General features: G+C 43.3%; 1 protein-coding gene across 1 annotated transcript in view; it reads right to left on the bottom strand.

Moving 5' to 3' along the window:
* The window catches only part of PRKCH (protein kinase C eta), a 260686-nt gene that overhangs the window by 55857 nt on the left and 183920 nt on the right, over positions 1-20909 (bottom strand). The window contains exon 10 of the mRNA XM_043472241.1: positions 15265-15419. Coding sequence (XP_043328176.1) covers positions 15265-15419 — 155 coding nt within the window. The remainder of the gene's footprint in view (positions 1-15264; positions 15420-20909) is intronic.

The raw sequence follows: 20909 nt of genomic DNA, 5'->3' as shown, positions 1-20909 counted from the left end.
CGCAAAAGGAAATTCTGAAGAGCCTAACATCACACCAACAATCAATTTCCCACTAGGCTTGCTACCCCTATAATCAGCACCAACAAAGTTCAGTTAAAGCCTAAGTCTTATTTAAGAGGAATAAAATGAGCTAAGCAAGTCCTAGCTATGATACTGCTGATTTTACAAAAGGAGAATGTAACACAGCAATAAGATACTTAATCAGGAATGAAAAATTACATGGATGGCTTATGAATGCTCAGAAATCAGTGACTGAAAAAGACAACCAGGATGAACAACATCACACGAATCATATTTCCTTCTTTGACAGACAAACTACACTGGAAGAACCAAATTGCTTCCAAATATCTGAAAGGCTTTTTTTTGTGTGGAAGATTTGTGTTTTTTCAGTCTCCTCTTTATGAGTGGTTCAGAACCAGTCAATAGAAGATACTGAGAGTTACGGTTTTAGTCAATACAGTGGAGAAATTTCCAGTAGTCATCGATGCCTAGAAGTGAAGGAAACAAGTTCCCCTCCATTTGGAGGTGTTTAAGTATAGACAAAATGACCATGCAGCAGACTATTAGGTATGCATGCTTTGAAAGAGAAGGGTATATAACTGAATTTCCTCCCAACCCCAAGACTCAAGAATTGTGTCAGTGGGACATGGACCAGGTAAATACTAAGAATGTAGGCTAGAATGCAGGACAGAGATTCTGTATGTGAAAGAGAAGGTTTGAAAGGATATTCTGAGGTTGAGGAAGGAGAAATGAAAGGTCACACAGTCAAACTGCCATCTCCCCATTGTGAGCAGCATCACACATTTTGGGACCCGGATCCCTCAATGATGTCATTCTTCAAGGTGAGAGGCAGTTTGCCTGTCAGTTTCACTCACTCCTCTTTGCAACTGAACCCACAGAATTCATCAATGTCTGGGCATATTTGCCGAAAGGTAACGTGGTTGTGGCAAGTTATATTTCTTCTTAGGAAGTTTGCTGATAAGTAAAACTTGATATTTGCAAGACAATGGAAAAAGATTCCACCTTCAGGCAGGCTATCTATCAAAAGGCAAATGGTAACACCACATTCCGCTTAGCTATCTCTCCTGCCAGGCTTAAGTACCAGGATCCAGGAGGAGGATTTGGTCTCAACACACTGGAAAATATAGCTCCAAGACTAACATACACGGCTCAGTGAGCCAAAAGAATGGCAATGCCTTCAGCTAATCCCCAGCTGTTCTCTCATGTCAACCCACAGTGTGTTCAACTCCAGCAGGTGCTATTCTCTTCAAGGTTGAAATTATTTCCGGGTAGATTTTGTACCATCAAGTAGACACAAAGCACCTTGCTTCACATAATAGAAAACATTGAAAGCTTAATAAACATATGAATGAACCACTGCGATGGGCTGAATGGTTGCACACCTCTCAAATTCATATCTTGAAGCCCTGACCCCCCTGTCCTTGGAGATGGGGCCTTTGGAAAGTAATGGGGGTTAGATAAGGTCATGAGGGAGGGCCCCCCATGATAGGAGTAGTGCCTTTATAAGAAGAGACATCAGAGAGGTTGTTTTTTCCCCATCAGACATGTGAAGATACAGTAAGAAGGTGGCAGTCTGCAAACTGGGAAGAGAGCTCACACCGGAAACCGAAATGGCCAGTGGCTTGATCTTGGATTTCCCAGATTCTACAACTACAGACATGAACTTCTGTTGTGTAAGTCACCCAGTCTACAGTGTTCATTATGGCACCTGAGTAGACTAGGATGTGACTCACAGACGAAGTGATCACAGCCTGAAAGCCAAGGCCTGACAGAACTTAACTGGCACAGAGCAACAAGGCACCTATTTTTGACATAATCAAAAAACTTGTACTAGGGTATATTCAATATCACATATGAGATCCCTTTTGAAAATAACATTTTATAATTATTAAAAAGGCAATGGTTGTTCTATGTAGAACATTTTAAAAACATTACAAAAAATAAAAACCACCTACACTCGCTCAGATACTCAGACAACCACTGTTGATCTGCTGATGTTTATCCTCCTGGAACTATGTTCTCTACAGAGAGTAAAGCTGACAGAAAAAGAGGTCTTTGGGGGCTTTCTTTTGACCATGACCATCGCTGCATTCAGTCACCTAGAAGAACTGCATCCTCTTATACTCACAAAGATGTTACTGAGAAGTGACTTTACTTTCAGGCTCCTAGTATGGATATTCACATCATACAACGTCCATATGGAATCAACACTGGTTGATTAGGGAGAACTGAACGGAGCACCAGGAAACTTTCTGAGACGATGGAAATGTTCTATTATTTGGAGAATTGATCACATATTGTGTATACTTGTCAAAACCTATCCAACTGTATATTTAAGATCTGTTGGGGGAAGTGAATTGGCAAGATCAATACAATCCATGGGGTAACACCAATACCCATCATTAAAACGTGTGCTTTGATGCATTTTTTCCCAAAGAATGTTCAAAAAGTGAACATTGCTGAGCATGCACAACATACTAGGCTCCGGGCTAAAGGCTTCACATGCACCTCTCAGATGTGCATTTCTCGGATCTGTATTTTATCAGTGAAGAAACTGCAGCTTTAGCAGGGTTAAGTAACTGGCTCAAAATTCCACAGCTGGGAAGTGGCAAGACAGAAGTGGAAACCAGGTTCCTCAAATCCCAGGAAAAAAATTACAACAATGCAAATGTCTTTTGACTCAGCAGTAATACCTCTAGGAATCTGTTCCAGGAAAAAAAAATCAAAGACTGAGCCAAAGAGATGTGTACAAAGAAATAATAAACTCACCACTGTTAATAAATCAACTTAAATGTACTATAAGTTAAGTAGGATCATATGATAGACCACTTTGCATCATGTAATATTAGGTTTAAAAGAGAATACAAAAGACTTTCATGATGGGGGAAAACGATCATGACAGATTAAGTGAAAAAAAATCAAGTTAAAAATGTATATATAGTATGATCTCAATTTTGTTTCTTTTTTTAAAAAAGTAAATACATTTTAAAACTCTAGGGAAATATATCTAAACAAAAATGATTATCTTTCAGTAGTAGGATTATAGGTTATTTAATTTTTAATTTAAAATTTTCAATGGTTACTATATGTTCCTTTTATAATTAGAGAGGAATCAATTTTATTTTCAAAATTAAAAAAAACAGGGGAAAATGATTGTTCTCACTAAAGAATGTATATCCCATGAAGACTATACATACACATTTTTATGAGAAAAATATTTGTGTACAGCCCCTTAATAACTTTAGGGTGTTAATGTCATTCAGTAACTTACACATAATCATAAAAAAAGTGAAATCACCAGGATTTCTAACATAGTCATATATGTATTTTATATATTATTTTATAGGATGGGAGAGTTCTACCACAGGTTGTGTGACCTTGAACAAGTTACTTTACTTCCCAGAGCCTCAGGTGTCTTTATCTGTAAAAGAAGGAAGACACAATCCTCTGGGAGAGATGTAATAAGAAGGTAAAACTAAATAGGTCCAACTTCTTACAGAGGCGTTTATCCACACAAGATAAAAGCTCAGTGCATGTGGCTATTACTTTGAACAGCAGCATCAGGCAGAGAGCTCAGGTTATCTCCTCCTCGCTACCCCAGACCTCCCTGCACCATCATCCTTGTCCTTGCAGAGCACACACCCCTCCCACAGGCTGTGCCCTGCCATTCCTTCAGACCAGAATGCTCTTTCCCCAGACATTCAGAGAGAGCCTGTTTCCTTGAGTCCTCAGGTCACTGCTCATCTGCTCAAACAGTCCTTACAAGAGAAACCTTTCTTAATCCACTATGTGTTAATAAACAGTAAAACTATTCTCCTCAAGCTTTATCTTCCCTGACAGAGCTTTTTCTCCATAGAGTTTATCACCCCAACACTCAATATATTTACTATCTGTTTGTCTGACCACCTGTGCTAGAATTTAAGCTCCTGGAGGGTAGGGGGTATTGTCAGCTTTATTTTCAGAGCTTTGAATAGTGCCAGGCCCACAATGGATGCTCAACCAGTAAGTATTAAAGGAATGAACAAGAAACCCAAGCTGGAGGGCAGGACTCTGTTTACTCCTCTTTTAGTCTCTGAGAGTCTGACATAAAGCTTTGCATTAAGTAGGCATTTCATAAGCAGTTGTTGAACTGAACAACTGAATCACTTGTTACAAATGGCAGTGTTCACCTGATACCTAAAGATCAATGATTATATTTTTAGAGTATAGCAAATAAATCCAAGGTTGTATTTAATTATAATGAAGAGGTAGATTGCTTAACCAATTTGGTGAGGAAGAGAGCAAAACTGGTGGTCTGGTTTCATTAGCCAGTGGAATCAATTAACACATTTGTCAGTTAGTCCCAAATAACCACAGCCTTTGTTGATGTAAAGGTCAAGCACTGATGAGGTAGGCCAGGATTTGTATTCTGATTTAATAAGTGAAGTATAGAAACAAAGTGTTTCAGGGCTGAAATTTCTTTCTGTCATTAATCTGGGTCCTTGGAGAAATTGCACCAGGATATTCACTCTAGTAACGGTGTGAAAGTGTTCTTGAATCTCCCCTCAAACAAGCAACCAAAATATTTGCTTCAAATGAAGCAAACAAAATGACTTTGACTGTTTTCCCCATACATTACAGAGACAGTTGAAATTTAAACAAAATGTTAAGAGTAGAGTCTCCAAGTTTTACAACCTGTCCCCTATGTTCCAAGGTTTCCTAAGGAAAATATATATATATATTTTTTAAATATAAATTTATTTATTTTAATTAGAGGCTAGTTACTTTACAATATTGTAGTGGTTTTGCCATACATTGACATGAATCCACCACGGGTATACATGTGTTCCCATCCTGAACCCCCCTCCCACCTCCCTCCCCATCCATCCCTCAGGGTTATCCCAGTGCACCAGCCCCGAGCACCCTGTCTCATGCATCGAACCTGGACTGGCGATCTGTTTCACATATGATAATATACATATTTCAATGTCATTCTCCCAAATCATCCCACCCTCGCCTTCTCCCACAGAGTCCAAAAGACTGCTCTATACAACTGTATCTCTTTTGCTATCTTGCATATAGGGTCATGGTTACCATCTTTTTAAATTCCATATATATGCATTAGTATACTGTATTGGTGTTTTTCTTTCTGACTTACTTCACTCTGTATAATAGGCTCCAGTTTCATCCACCTCATTAAAACTGATTCAAATGTATTCTTTTTAATGGCTGAGTAATATTCCATGGTGTATATGTACCACAGCTTCCTTATCCATTCGTCTGCCAATGGACATCTAAGTTGCTTTCATGTCCTGGCTATTATAAACAGTGCTGCGATGAACATTGGGGTACACGTGTCTCTCAACTCTGGTTTCCTCGGTGTGTATGCCCAGCAGTGGGATTGCTGGGTCATATGGCAGTTCTATTTCCAGTTTTTTAAGGAATCTCCACACTGTTCTCCATAGTGGCTATACTAGTTTGCATTCCCACCAACAGTGTAAGAGGGTTCCCTTTTCTCCACACCCTCTCCAGCATTTACTGCTTGTAGACTTTTGGATAGCAGCCATTCTGACTGGCGTGAAATGGTACCTCATTGTGGTTTTGGTTTGCATTTCTCTGATAATGAGTGATGTTGAGCATCTTTTCATGTGTTTGCTAGGCATCTGTATGTCTTCTTTGGAGAAATGTCTGTTTAGTTCTTTGGCCCATTTTTTGATTGGGTCATTTATTTTTCTGGAATTGAGCTGCAGGAGCTGCTTGTATATTTTTGAGATTGTCAGTTGCTTCATTTGCTATTATTTTCTCCCATTCTGAAGGCTGTCTTTTCACCTTGGTTACAGTTTTAAGGAAGCTATCTTAAGGACTTACGATAAGTACACATAAGTATAGTAACTACACACAGTATCAAAATGTGGCTAAAATGTGAAGAAAATTATTTGGTTTGAAAGAAAAGCATAATCAAATTTAGTTTATTATAAAAAAAAGATTGGTCTTCTTTCAGCTCAGAGGAGGCCAAGGTGCAACTTTCTTTGTTCAACCTGAATCCCAGTTCATCTGACACCAGCTGCCTCCACCACACCACTTAAGTTCAATCCCAGTGAGATCAAAAGCATACATATGAGGTGCACCAGAGGGGGATTTGGTGCTACATCTGCCCTGGGCCCCAAGATCGGCCCCCTCGGTCTGTCTCCAAAAAAGGCTGGTGATGACATCACAAAGGCAAGTGGTTATTGGGATGGTCTGAGGATTACAGTGAAACTGGCCATTCAGAACAGACCCAGACTGAGGTGGTACCTTCTGCCTCTGCCCTGATATCAAAGCCTTCAGGGAACCGCCAAAAGACAGAAAGAAGCAAAAAAACATTAAACACAGTGGAAACATCACTTTTGATGAGATTGTCCACACTGCCTGGTAGGTGCTGTTGAATTGAACAACTGAATCAACAACTGATGGTGCTGAGAACTTTCTGGAGCCATTAAAGAGATCCTGGGGACCACGGGCTGCAAAGTCGGCGGCTGCCACCATCATGACATCATAGATGACATCAACAGTGGTGTGGTGGAATACCCAGCTAGTTAAGAACTACAAAGATTGGTCTTCAGATCAGTTCAGTTCAGTTCAGTTGCTCAGTCGTGTCTGACTCTTTGTGACCCCATGAACCTCAGCATGCCAGGCCTCCCTGTCCATCACCAACTCCCGGAGTCCACCCAAACCCATGCCCATCGAGTCGGTGATGCCATCCAGCCATCTCATCCTCTGTCATCCCCTTCTCCTCCTGCCTCCAATCCCTCCCAGCATCAGGGCTTTTTCCAATGAGTCAACTCTTTGCATGAGGTGGCCAAAGTACTGGAGTTTCAGCTTCAGCATCAGTCCTTCCAATGAACACCCAGGGCTGATCTCCTTTAGGATGGACTGGTTGGACCTCCTTGCAGTCCAAGGGACTCTCAAGAGTCTTCTCCAACACCACAGTTCAAAAGCATCAATTCTTCTGCACTCAGCTTTCTTCATAGTCCAACTCTCACATCCATACATGACCACTGGAAAAACCATAGCCTTGACTAGATGGGCTTTTGTTGGCAAAGTAATGCCTCTGCTTTTTAACATGCTGTCTAAGTTGGTCTTCAGAGGGTTGATTTTTACAAGCCACAGATCCAATTTCTATGAAGTGAAGTGAAAGTCGCTTAGTTGTGTCCGACTCTTTGCGACCCCATGGACTATACAGTCCATGGAATTCTCTAGGCCAGAATACTGAAATGGGTAGCCTTTCCCTTCTCCAAGGGATCTTCCCAACCCAGGGATCGAACCCAGGTCTCCTGCATTGCAGGCGGATTCTTTACCAGCTGAACTACAAGGGCAGCCCAAGAATACTAGAGTGGGTAGCCTATCCCTTCTTCAGCAGACCTTCCTGACTCAGGAATAGAACTGGGGTCTCCTGCATTGCAGGCAGATTCTTTACCAGCTGAGCCATGAGGGAAGCCCAATTCTCTACTATTGAGGACACATCTTGAGCAAAATTTCAGCTGAAGCCTACGCCACAAAGAAAATCCAAATCAGCTGATAGCATGTATTCAAAGAATAATCTCATTTGTCCACATAGCATGTTTCAAAGAGCTTTCACATGTCCACTTCCATCTAATTGGAGCTTCATTAACACCCTGCATGTAAGTTATGTCAATGGTACCCCTCACTGAACAGACAGGTAAACAGACTTGGAGCTTTCAGCAACCCACCCATGTTCCCAGGACCGTCACGAAACGGGCTGAAACTATGCCTAGCATTCCTTCAGTTCAAAGAAGATGATGATCTCATCTAGTCCTATGATCTGAACTAACAGGTGTGTCCTGATGACTGCCAAATATTTAGTTCCTGCCCATTTTCACTGGGCTTCAGACTCAAGTCCATCTGCCTATTATGCATTTCCACCGGCATGTGTCTCAAGTACCTGATAGCTTACGCTTCTAATTCTCATCTTCTTCACCTGCCGAGGTCTCTTTCCAGGCTCATGATCTCTCCTACCTAATGGCACCATCATTCGTTCAGACTTCTAACTAAACACCCAGGTATGACCCCAGGTTTTTCCTTCACCCCCTGGGTCTACCCAGTCACCGAGCCCAGTCTGTTCTACTTGCTGGTACCTCAAAAACATATGGCCTTCTCCTCAGACCTAGTCTCAGAGCCTCCTTATCTTCTTACCCAGAACACAGTAACAGGCACAAACTCAACCTTCCCCTTCTGCCCCATGCACATATCCACACAAAATATATGTAAAATATAAAGCCAGTCATGTCATCCAACTTGCTGAAGATTCTTCAAAGACTCTCCATTACCTGCTACATAGAGCCAAATTCCCTGGTATCAAATTTGTATCTGATAGTGCAAGTTTTCATCAAATAAATATTCTCCTTCTTTTTCCATAATAAGAGAACCCTAATTTTTAGCTAGAACATGGCCATGTAATAACATCCTAGCCTTTACTGCAGTTAGGTGCAGCCATGTGTGACCAAGCTCTGGACAATCCATGGTAAGTACTGTAGGAAAGTTCAGGGAGGATCTTTAAAGAGAGCTGACTCCACTGGAAGGAATGTCCTTCGCCCTTCTTGTTCCAGTACTGCCTTGTATTGGAATACAGAGATGACTTTTGGAGCTACAGCAACCATTTTAAGACCATGAGGTGACTTTGAATATAGCAGAATATAAAAGATAGAAATCTGGGTCCCGGAGGACTCCATGGAGTTTTCTTGGCAGAGCCAGATCTCCTACCTCCAGACTTCTTACAGGGAAGAGAAATTCATTTCTATTTAATTTAAGCCCATGTAATTTTACATTTCCTATGACAGACAATGGTGCCAAACCTCAAGTGATACTGAATTCAAGCTTCTCCAGAATATTAAGCCTTCTATAACTTCGTTTCTGTCAACTCTTCTAGCCTTATCTCCCACCATACTTCAATCTTTAGGCTTTAGTACTACTAAATTAGTACTACTAAATTTAGTACTACTAAAACTAGTAGTTTTCTACCCCACCCTCCATGGACTTTCATACTTCTCAGCATTAAGTTCTAGAGCTTGTCCCCTACCTAAACACCTACTTAACTTTATTCAGCTTTTAACTTTACATACTCAGCTCAGGAATCATCTCTATAGGAAGTTTGCCTAAATCTGAATCTTAGGCTAAGTGACTGTTCCCTGTGCTCCCATAATGCCCTGGGCATGCTTCACTTTTGGAACCCACTTGCTATTATTTATGGGCCATCTCTCCCACCCCACAGAAAGAACCTTAGGGCAGACACCACATCTACTCATGTTGTATCTTCACCTCCTAACACCAGTGGAAGCTCTAATTATGTCCTGAGATCCACTGCACTTTCCTCAGTGAGATGGAGTGAACAACGCCACGTGCTTCTCAATGTCCTGTTTAGCCCGTAAGCTCAGTGTTCTATGAAGACTGAACGAAAATTTCCTAATGGTGATATTTTTTTTCTGAAGATGAAAAACAAGTTGCAAGTGAGCCCTCCTAAGAAAACATCCACCCCAAGAAGCAAGTTACTGTTTGGATATTTCAGGCTTGAAATCTTTCATCTGTAACAGGGAACTTGGCACTAAGTAATCTTGGAGGTCTTGTCTGGTTCTGACATTTTGTGATTTCATTGTTGAATATAAACACATAGATCTGGACACAAGGAACTCACTGTGAGCGGATGGCTCCTCCAGGGACTGACAACATGACCAGCCTTACCCAACTTTTAAGTAAATTATTTACACGGAGTGCCTAATAAAATCTTAAAAGTCACCAGAGGTCAGAGAGCACACCAAGTTAATGAAATGTCAACTAAGGGAAGTGATGCCTCCTGGATCCCAACCATACTGAACTTCTTTCTCTAAAAGGTTTTGAACTTGCCATGTTCCCTCCTGATACTGGGCACCTCCATTTGCTATTCCTCCTGTCTTGAATGCTTTCCTTCCCTCTTTACTTTACCTCAGCTCATGAGTCACTTCCTGAGGAAAATCTTCCACCTTTCCTTGACCAGACTGAAACACCCTATAAGACCTTCTCATTCAGCACAATGCATTCCTCTTCTTCACAGCACTGGTCACAGTTGCGATTTGGTATTAATATGATCACGTGATTGATGTCTTTCTCCCTCACTCAACCATACTCTCTACAATATAGCACTTTTGTTTTTGCTCATCACTGTATCCATATCCTTGGCAGAGAGTTGATGCTCAATAAATACTTGTCAAATATCCCCAAAGGCTGTGCAAGGGAGGACAAAAGGGGCCGATGAGTTTCACTGGAGGAGGAAATGTCAGGCTGTTCTAATAAGCTGGTAATTCTCAGAGCTCTCCATCATACCTTTGAAAAAAGATCTTGGGAGTTAGGGATTGAAGTCACTTTCTGGTGATGGAAGAGCAGGCATGGAATGAGACCACCAACTGGCAGAACAAGCTAAGAAGAGAGAAGGCAAGCATATGACTAAAAAGTTTGGAGTTCCAGGAACAATGCTAGGTAAAAGCTCATGGCCAAATCCAAAGTGAAAGTTATTAACGTACTGAGAATCTCACGACCTGTGCATCCTAAAGAAACAAGAGCTACTATATGAAGATTAAAATGACAATTGTCACTGTTTTTGTAGCACACATATCAAGAAAGAGTAAACCTACTTCTTGGGGCAGAAGGAATGATGCATTGTATGGCAAAGGGAAAACAGAACTCCTAACTTTGACTTTCATCTTTATCTCAAAAGACCATCTTTATCACTAGAATGAGTAGAATGAATATAAATACAGAACTGAATTCCAATACAGGTAAGAGTCCAGAATTCTAGGCTCAAATGAAAGACACATGGGGACTCTGTAAGTTCTGCTAATACTTAGGAGTTAGAAAGGCCCCAGGAGATAGGAATCAGACAGGTGTGACCCCAATTTTCAACAGAGGGAAGAGCTAGATAACAGAGAATAATGACTCAAGCACATGCAGCTACCACCGACCCAACACCAAGCTGATTTGGAAGCAGATGACTTGTGACATCTTAAACCTGAAAGCAATGCTCACAGAGGTGGCTTCTAGCATGGGCTCTCTGAGCAAAGCAATGCTCAGCTAACTTTAGATCACACAGGAATATGAAGTCAGCAAGGAATCTGATGGTCCCTTACAGTATCTTTGAGAAACAAGAGTCAGATGATATTAGAGACTGGTGTATTCATGCAGATGCTACAGCTGTGCTCAGAGAGAAGCTTAAAAATCTCATCTGGCAGGGATATTGCTAATCCTCTCAAATTCTGAATTTATTTAAAAAGTCAAATTAGGTAATTTGGGGAGAACTCAAAAGTGATTTTCTTTTAAAACTAAGGTGCTGCGTAAGTATACGAGTACAAGACAGTATGTCAAGTCTGGCAGTCACCCTCTGTGACCAGTCCAACATCTGGGAAACAGGAGAGCAAGTGACCCCAGGAAGCACTCGGAGCTTGAGGAGTAAACACTGATTACCAAGACCCCACATGCTGAGAACAGCACAGGGCACAAAGCAGCCAGACGTGTAAGATGAAAACTGTGCATTGAAATGCACCGTGTTCAAGTATAGCCTCAGAAGGATGAATCAAAACTTAAACTGAGCTCTTCTATAAATTCTTCCTCTCTCAACCTATTTTAGATACATTCCATGTTTTCTCAGAAACAGAAAATCCAATGGGTGCTGGCTGGCTTTGGGAGCTGACATGTCAATGATGGCTGAGTTCCCGTAAGTAAGTTCCTGTGAGCAAACCTTAATACAGCTTACGAAACAGGATAGAAGTGGTGCCCGTAATGCTGGCAGGCAGATAAATGGGATGCGGGGCCCTTTGTTTGCCCAGTTGTGTAGGGCTTGACTCTGGAAAAAAGTCAGTGCCCATGTAAATTATTCATGAGTACTATCTGGGCTTCTAATCAGCCAACAAGCCCCGAACAAAGGAATGAATGGTCTTTTTTCCCCTTAGCAAAGTGACTCATTGACTGCTTAATTCAAAACCCTCTAGACTTGGTCTGTGGCCACACCAAAGCTCCAGACCTTCCAACCAAAGGCAAAGGGGCAGCCTCTTTCCTTGCTGTAATGCCCAAGAGCCAGACTTCTGTTCCTCCATGAAATGCAAATGAACACATGAACACATCTGAGAAATCAGGGTCAGAACGTAAGCAGAAAAGCACCTGAATGTAACTGGCCTGTGTCCTCTCATACAAGGCACAGTTGGCAGAGAGAGAGAAGAAAGTCATGTCAGAGGGAGCCTAAGGCAGTACCTTCTAAAGTCCCATTTGATGATGACTTGCAAATGGCACCATCTTTGTAATTCACTAGAAAAGAAATACTTCCCCTGGAAAAATAAGACAAAACAGCCAAACGACAACAATCCTATTTGAATAGATCAGAGGTATCATTCAGGGAGATCTTTTTAGCTCTGATAAAGGCCATCCCAGGACATGTATGATACACGGAGGCTGTCCAACACTCCTACTGTGCTCTCTGGATCAAATTCATACCCCTGGGATCCAAATGTGCCCTTTGCTATGTGTGGATTCCAGGGACTTGGCATCCAAAGGCTTATCCTTAAGACTCTGCTCTCAGGCGAATACCCTGAATGGAATTAAATTATCCAATGAAATAAACCCACAGGATGAAAATAGCATTGGAATCTATCCTAATTAAATGTGCTCCCTTCGAAGTCAAGCATATCAGTAGAAACTGCACGTGGAATTCAAGTGAAAGAGTACATTAAATTCTCAGATTTGAACTGCAATACCAAGAACTGAAATAAAAATTCTCAAGATGTGGGCTGATACTGCTTCACCAGAAACCACATCAGGTTACACTGTCCATCCTCCACATTTCAAAACAAATGAAACAAGGAGATGGAGACGCAGATGAAGCATGTGCCTTGCATGAAGGTAATGCAGTCCTATGAAAAGCCAGAATATTTAAGTATTCAAGTATTTTTCCCCCTTGCTGGTCTGAATATTTGTATCTTCCCTTCCCCACATTATATGTTGAAATCTTAATTCTCAAAGTTGATAGTATTAGTAGGTAGGGCCTTTCAGGGGTGCTCAGGTCATGAGGATGGGGCCTGATAAATAGGGTTAGTGCCTTATAAAAGTGGCTCCAGAGAGATCTCTGGCCTCCTTTACCATATGAGGTCACAGCGAGAAGGCACCAGCTAGGAACCAGAAAGAGGGTCTCCATCAAACATGACCATGCTGGTGCTCTGATCTTGGATTTCCAGACTCCATTGTGAACAATAAATGTTCATTGTTTATAAGCCACCTAATCTGTGCTATTTTGTTACAGAAGCCTGAATGGACTAAGATACCCATTCTGCCTCATTTTCACAAATCAAAGTCACTCTGTCACCAAAGGGGGAGTAAGAAGTCCACTCTTCAAGGGGTTTACTTGAAAATTTACTTTACAGTTGTACCCTAAGCCTTTAGGTCTCTCCTGAGGAGACAGTGTAGCTCAGTGGTTAAAAACATCACTGGAATTCTGGCTCCACTACCAGTGAAATTGCAATCAGTTCAAATTGCAGTTGAAAATCAGTAACTCATCTAAGTAACACGGATAACACTAGTGTCATATAATTTATTATTAGGAGGATCAAGAAAGAAAATGCAGGTCAAGTACTGGGCCTGTAACAAGTACTCCATTTAGCTTTTGTTGCCATTTTGTTTGTTTGTTTGTTTTTAAATTAACACCACAAGCCCTTGTCAAACAGGAAAGTGGTTATTCTTAAAAATTAAATGTGGGGAAGGCTCTCCTTGGGGTCCACAGACCAGAGATGGGTAGCTCAGCCACGGAGAGGAGAACAAACACGGAACACACAGTCCAGAGTCCCAGACCACCACCAGGAAGGACCTAGAACCCCCTCCAGCATTAGAGACCATGTCAGCAACCACCAACAATCATGTGCTGGGCTCCAGGCTGAGACAGGAGACATGCCCTGCTGGAGTCGCCAGGACAACAGCACGGCCGGGTCAGGAAAGCACAGAGCACAGACCTTCCACAGAGTAACCTGTGGCCGCCTCATGACTTAGGAGTGAGCGGAGACTCTTGGTTACCTTCAAGGGATGACCCCGCTGCGGGCTATCCTGCCTAGCACCCCACTCTGCTACCTCACAGTGGGGGGCTGTGACAGAGCACTGTGTCCACTTGAGCTTCCACGGCTCTGCACTGCGAATTTACTAGAAGACATTTTTGCACCACGCCTGCTCCATCTCGTTTTTCCACTTCTTTCTGGCACCATGGACCAGTCCTGCTGCATTCTTTACTGATCTCACTTCTCTTTGCCTATTTTGTTTCCTCTCAGGGTACTTAAGAATATTTCGTTTTTAAAGCTCTCTCACACTTTAATAATGATGTTCACACTGTCACCAGCTCACAAAGGAACAGCAAAGCTAATAAACGGCAAATTTCAATCAGGAAATTCTTTACATGAATGCACCCGAGAGAGAATTTTTCTCAAAGGAAAGAAACAATTGCCTCTCAAAGAAGGAAAAATAATGGAGCATATGTGGCAACTAAGTTACATGTGATGTAAAGGGCAGGAAGACATTGTTGACAATGGGAAAAAAGGAAAACTTGAGGATGAAAATTACCTAACACTCACTATTATATTTCCCACCATACTCAGCTTTGTGTCTGAGTAAAGGTTACTTTGATCTGCTCTGAGATCTAACAACATTAACCAGACTTCAAGCCTGTTTAACATATGATATATTACGATAAAGACTATGTGTCATGAAATGAAATCAAACAAGATTTAGGAGGGGACTTCACATGATAGACATCATCAAGCAGGACTCTGCTTGTCAACAGGTCACCTCTTGGCTCCTGGACTGGTGAGCGGCAAGCCTATCTGACCATGATTCTTATCACAGCCATTTAGGGCAAGAGGTATTCACGCTCTCCAGTTTAGGCATGGATCCTGAAAATGGAATGAATCACTCCTAAGGTTAAAACAGAGGAGACCAGCAAGTTCAGCCACTTGAAAACCCCAGCTGAACAAATGCATGAACAGTCTCCTTTCGAGACCCTCAAGCCTATTTTACAAACACCACGCAGGCACGAGCTTTAGTCTTCAGGCAGTGCTTATCATTGTGTTATTCATTTATTCTAACGGACACGCAAAACTTTGTGAATTTCAAAAGGAGTTCAACTGTCCATCATGAGAACTGGAAGGACAAGCTGAATCAGGGGAATGAACCAGGCATGAATTTTGAGAGGGCTTACCAGCACCCAAAACTCACCTATAGATGATTCCTTTGTCATGAAGGAACATAAGTGCCGAAATGATCTCTGCAGCATAGAAACGAGCCCGCGCTTCATCAAAACGCCGTGACTTCTGAATGTGAAACATCAAGTCGCCCCCATTCACAAACTCCATCACAAAAAACAGACGATCCTGGGTACAAACACAAAAAAAGGATTCAAGGTGGTATAGCCATCAGCCTAGAGATCAGTCAGCATCATACGATCTGGGACTGCAGTGTGGGGAGAAGAGGTTGTTAAATGGAGGTGCTCAATGGAACACCCTGACAGCAGCTCAGGGCAAAGCAGGAGGGTCTAATGGATTAGATCCTGGGGATGGTGGGGATGGGGGGGGGGCAGTAGGTGGTGATAGTAACACCTGGATCTCTTGTAAAGGATTCCACACAACCTTGAATTTCTGCATTAAGTAAAAAGTAGAGAAGGTATCAGAAGCTTTTGGTTCTAATTCTGCACCTTAAACACCATGTAATCTTGAATTAAATTTTTTTTTTTGGATATTCAGCATTAGTAAGGTGAGAATGACGTCACTATCTTTACCAAAATCATTGACTTTCATAAACTGAAAGAGAGCAACATAATCAAAAGGTGCATGCTTTTGTCTGGAACGTGCAGAGTTATCACAGCAAGAGACATCCCATAGGTCCCCACACCTGGGCAGAGAATAACCAGAGAAAAAGGAAAACATTTTTGACCAATCAGCCAGACAACAGTCTAATGAGAGCCTCAGAGTTGCCTGGATGTTAGAAATTCCATTTAGCCCATCACAAGGTTCCTGAATCAGAAAAGGGAACTTAAAGTCAAGTGAGATGCTGTCTCCATCTGGAATAAAACTCTAACCCAGCAGGTTAAATGGGCTCTTAAAAGTCATTGATGCAGTTGGTGTACTAAGTACTGTACAAGTGTCATGAATAAAGTGCTGTGGAAAGCAACATTGCTTAATGGAAGAAGTGTACAGGTCCCCGTTAACAAGTGGTGTCTCCAAAAGGGACAGTGTAAAACACTTTGCTTTGGGAACCTCTGAGATCAAAGGATTTGCTTGCTCCCTCTCATTAGCATGTATGGAGTCCCAGGTTAGCCACGTGCTGGGGTAGGTGCTGGGAACGAACAGAGAGTAAGAGAGGCATAAAACATAGTCTCTGTCCACAGTGCGTCTGCTCTGGGAGATACACGTTACTTTAAAATAAAAACACAAAGTCATATAACCAGGTAAATTTTCCAATTCTGGTAAATGCTGTGAAGGAAAAGTGGAGGAAGCAATGACATCATATCATCTGTTTGTGGAGCTGGGAAGGTCACTCTGAGCAAGTGATGTGTGAGCCAAGACCTTCAGAATGAGTGCCATCAGGCCATTGGTCATCTTTTTGGGGGGTAGGAGGGTGGGAGGTTGTTTTGTAAGGAATCTGGTATTTTACCAATTCACAAAGGATATGTATATGCACCCCGAAGCATTTTTATTTGTGGTTTCAGTTGAGTTCAGTCGCTCAGTCGTGTCCAACTCTTTGTGACCCCATGAACCGCAGCACACCAGGACTCCCAGTCCATCACTAGCTCCCGGAGTTCACCCAAACCCATGTCCATTGTGTCGGTGATGCCATCCAACCACCTCATCCTCTTTCATCCCCTTCTTCTCCTGCCCTCAATCTTTCCCAGCATCAGGGTCTTTTCAAATGAGTCAGCTCTCCACATCAGGTGACCAAAGTATTGGAATTTCAGCTTCAACATCAGTCCCTCCAATGAACACCCAGGACTGATCTCCTCTGTGGTTTCAAGTGCTGCCAGCTCTGCCAGGGGCTGCCATACAGTCACAGCTGAATGGCAGACAGAGAGGGCAGAGATTGTGTGTGCTCCTGTTCACCTCCTGATCTACCACAGGTTTAATCAGGCTCTTCCTTATTGGAAGACACTACCATTATGACCTCTTATTCTCAATTTAAGACAGACCTAATTAGAAGAAAAAAAATCCTCTGGGTCTATGAAACATCTCTTCCTGCTGATGAGAAACAAGACTTCAGGAGTAAAGATGGAATAGCAAGATTCACACACACAAAACCAAAAACCAAACATCAGTAGAACAACTCTTCAGGCTGGCCAATATAAGCCAACAGAAAACTAAAAATACCAAGTCATCTGACTAAGCTAGAGGCCTTCAACTGAGTGGGAGTGACTGGCCAGGGGAGAGGCCAAGTTGGGCAGGACGAGCTTGGATGAGCAACAGGGCCCCCTGTTTCTTGTATGGGGCAGGCTCGTGTGGAAGGAACAGGTTAGCAGTGGGTGGGGCAGAGGGTGAGCCGGTGACAGAGGTGGGGCCAAGAGCTACAGCCACATACATGGACGTTGTTATGCCCCTGCTGTGTTTATTTGGAGGGGCCTCAGGGGCCTGGATGAGGATCCAGGCCTCAGCAAGAAGGTACACCTGATACATTTTTGTTAACTGGCCTGTCCACCTTTTCATGGCTGTGTCTGGCAGCCACATGAATTCCACTAGCTTAAAATGCCTTGTTACTGGAACTGGGTCAGTAGGTAAGTGGCTACTCTGTAAGCTGTGGACATCAGTGAAGTTAGCACGAGCGTCGGTGACAGCAGGCATCAAAAAGATGAGGGCATTCCAAGGGAAATTGCATCCATTTCTAGCTTGCCCCCAAAACAATCCTCATAACTTCAAGTCTGAAAAGCCAGACTCTGGGCTAAATTCCAGGTCTGGGGAAGGAAATACTGCCTTCCCGCCTTGGTCCCACTTCTCTGTCTCAATCCCACCACCTGCCCTAGAGGCAGATTCTCAGATAATGCAGGGGTTCCTGGGAGGCATGCACACCTGGGATGCACAGGAAAAGGTCATAAACTTTAGAACTGAGAAAGCAGGGGTTGCTTTTCACCCAGAGTTTAACTCTAACCTCCTGTCTGGCACCACCTAGAACAGAGGGTACAGCTCATAGCCCTTGGGCGACACATGATGCTTTAAGCAAGCAGGAAGGGAAAACAAGCCAGTTGAGACACAATGACGCTGTAACAAAAAGTAATGGCCCATCTTACCAAAGACCTACAATAAGGTCACAAGGGAGAAAAATAAAAGCATGTTATCAGCTAGCAAAATGCATTTGTTGTGAAGAGACCTTCTGTTTACATACAATTCTGTTCACTCCATTTTAAAATGTCTGCTGCAGAGACAGTTAACACTTGGCAGCAATTTCCCCACACTTTCTTTTGCAGAGGTGGAGATAAATGATAAAAATCTCCAGCTTTTAGCCAAGAAAATTCACTCATCATTAGCTGGGGGTGAGTGAGAAGCCATCCTCAGCAATAAGCTTTCATTAAACATGTCCTCAGGTGGGGCTTCTAGAAACTGTGCAATAAACAGTAGGGGTTGCTGCTGCTGGCAGCTGTAATGGGGAAGATGTTTCACATCAGAAAAAAAAGATCATACACATGAATGTACAGAATGATTTCAGTTATAGCCAAATGCAGATATGCACAGAAAAGATGAAAAAAAAATGCTTACATATGACAAGTTGTTTTCAATTGTGAGATCTCGGATGACATTTATCTCTTTTTTATGTTTTTCCATATCTCTGAAGATTTCTATGATGACTGTTACAACAAACCAAAGTCACTCATGGCTTCCTCCATTTTCTCTGATTTTCATATGAAAGCTGGGACATTGGAAAGGACAATTTTGAGACTGTCTAAGAGCAGGTATTCAGGCAGTAGGAGGTAGGATTAGGAAGCCAATAGAAAGAAGGGTCTTTACATCGCTGGTTGTTCATTATTAAGGCCCCTAGTAACCACCTTCTCCCTTAACAGCCATTCTCCTGCCTGATGTAAGCATGCCATCAGGCTGGTTGCAATCACATCCAAAGAGAGACTCAACAGCCTCTGACTTGGGTCCCAGGGCTCCACGGGGTGTACGGGGTCTGAGTTCTGATATGGGCTGTACAGAGTCTACTGAGTCTTTCAGAGAGACCTTTTGGGCTCACATTAAGAGTCTCCACAAGGAGGGATAAATGTTTGCTGGGCACACACTGTGCCAGGCCCTGGGTGGGGACTGAGCAGCATGGAATGAAGGAGAGCCCAGGCCTCCTCCCGGGAGCACGGCAGCCCAGAGGGCTAAGCGCAGTACCTGGGCACAGGGGGCGTCAGGGGACACAGATCGGGGACACTGGAGAAGCCTGGAGGCTGGGGCGGGCTTTGGGGAAACTAGGAGGAGCCGATTTCACCAGCCGTGAAGGCTGAGGAAGCACGAGGCAGGCTGGAGTGGGGATGGACAGGGCAGGACTCAAGGTGAATGAACAGCTGGAGTGTCAGGGGTGAGGCAGGGTGCGGTGGCTGCCAAGGGGGACACTCCCCAAGCACTGAGGGTGCTGAGTGGGGGCCTCATTGTAGCACATGCGGCTTTCATGATCAAGTGCTGGTACAAAAAGCCAAGGCTAGTTAGGATGCTCCCCTTCACCCTTTCCCCAGGTCACCCACAGCTGAGAAGAGGGCCCTAGACCTAGGAATACACGGGATCCCTCACTATAGGCTTTGGTCATAATTACAGGCCCAGTGTCTGGGCTAGAACATGTGGCGACTATGCATTTTCAAGGGCTTGGCTTGAAAAAGACTCCAGGAAGTGTTGGAACCTGCCACAAATAATAAAACCTCAGCTACAAAAACCAGTGACTCTGGCTGAATTCTACTCCTATGGAATGAATGCCACCAAGCTAGAAACCTTTCATGTTAAGCAAATGACCTTTAAAGGCAGAGATGAAGCAATGAGGCAGAAGATCACCATCCACCTACTATTCCACAATCTGTGATGCTTAAGACCTAGTCTTGCTGGGGACTTCACAAACACTAAGTCACACTGAACAAACCCAAATGGGAAGCAACCAGAGGAAGCGTCTGCTGGGATCCACGCATTTAGGGAGGCCCTCACCGCATGGCAGGGTGGATTAAGGCTGCCATGAGTCATTTCTAGGGCACAGATGAGCTTCCAAATCCCACCGTGGGCAGGGAGGGCAGACGGCTGCTTCTGTATGTAAGCCTGTATAGACAGCATTCCAGTTTTTCTAAAATCCAATTTCCTAGACGCTGAGCCTGGACACCTGCACAGCCTCTGGCTCCTCGAAAGGAAGTCTTGCCCTGATCTGCATAGCAGCAGATTGAAGGTCCCGCAGACTAGTTGAACCTCAGCTCTAAAGCCAGTGGCCCAGCCCTTTGTCTGTCCCGTGCTCCTCTCTTTTGTCCCTGATCCAACCAACCACAAACACAAGTCATTAATGTGGAGGAATAAGAGCAACTCAGAAATCCCTTTGTCCCAGGCAGCCTAGCCCAGCCCAGCGCAGCCCAGCCCGTGCGAGTTCCAGGAGGCCAAGGAGCTGGTGCCTGGTTAATAATAGAATTCCTGTCATCACCTGCCTGCTTCCATTGACCCGCTGCAGGCTGGGCCAGGTCCATCTGGGCTACTGTCAGTCCTGGGCTGCTACTTCCCCAGGCCACAGGGGATAAAAATATCCTGTGACCTGAAAGTGACTGTCAGTATAAGCAGTGTGCATTCCCTAAAGCCCCTCATAAGGACTGTTCTTTATGAGGTAGAACTGGTACGCAATCCATGAGGAAAAGCTAGAGACAAAACACATGTTTAGGA

The sequence above is a fragment of the Cervus canadensis genome, chromosome 6, assembly GCF_019320065.1.
Source record: "Cervus canadensis isolate Bull #8, Minnesota chromosome 6, ASM1932006v1, whole genome shotgun sequence".
Taxonomy (NCBI): Eukaryota; Metazoa; Chordata; class Mammalia; order Artiodactyla; family Cervidae; genus Cervus; species Cervus canadensis.
This window is presented reverse-complemented; position numbering and strand designations above follow the sequence as displayed.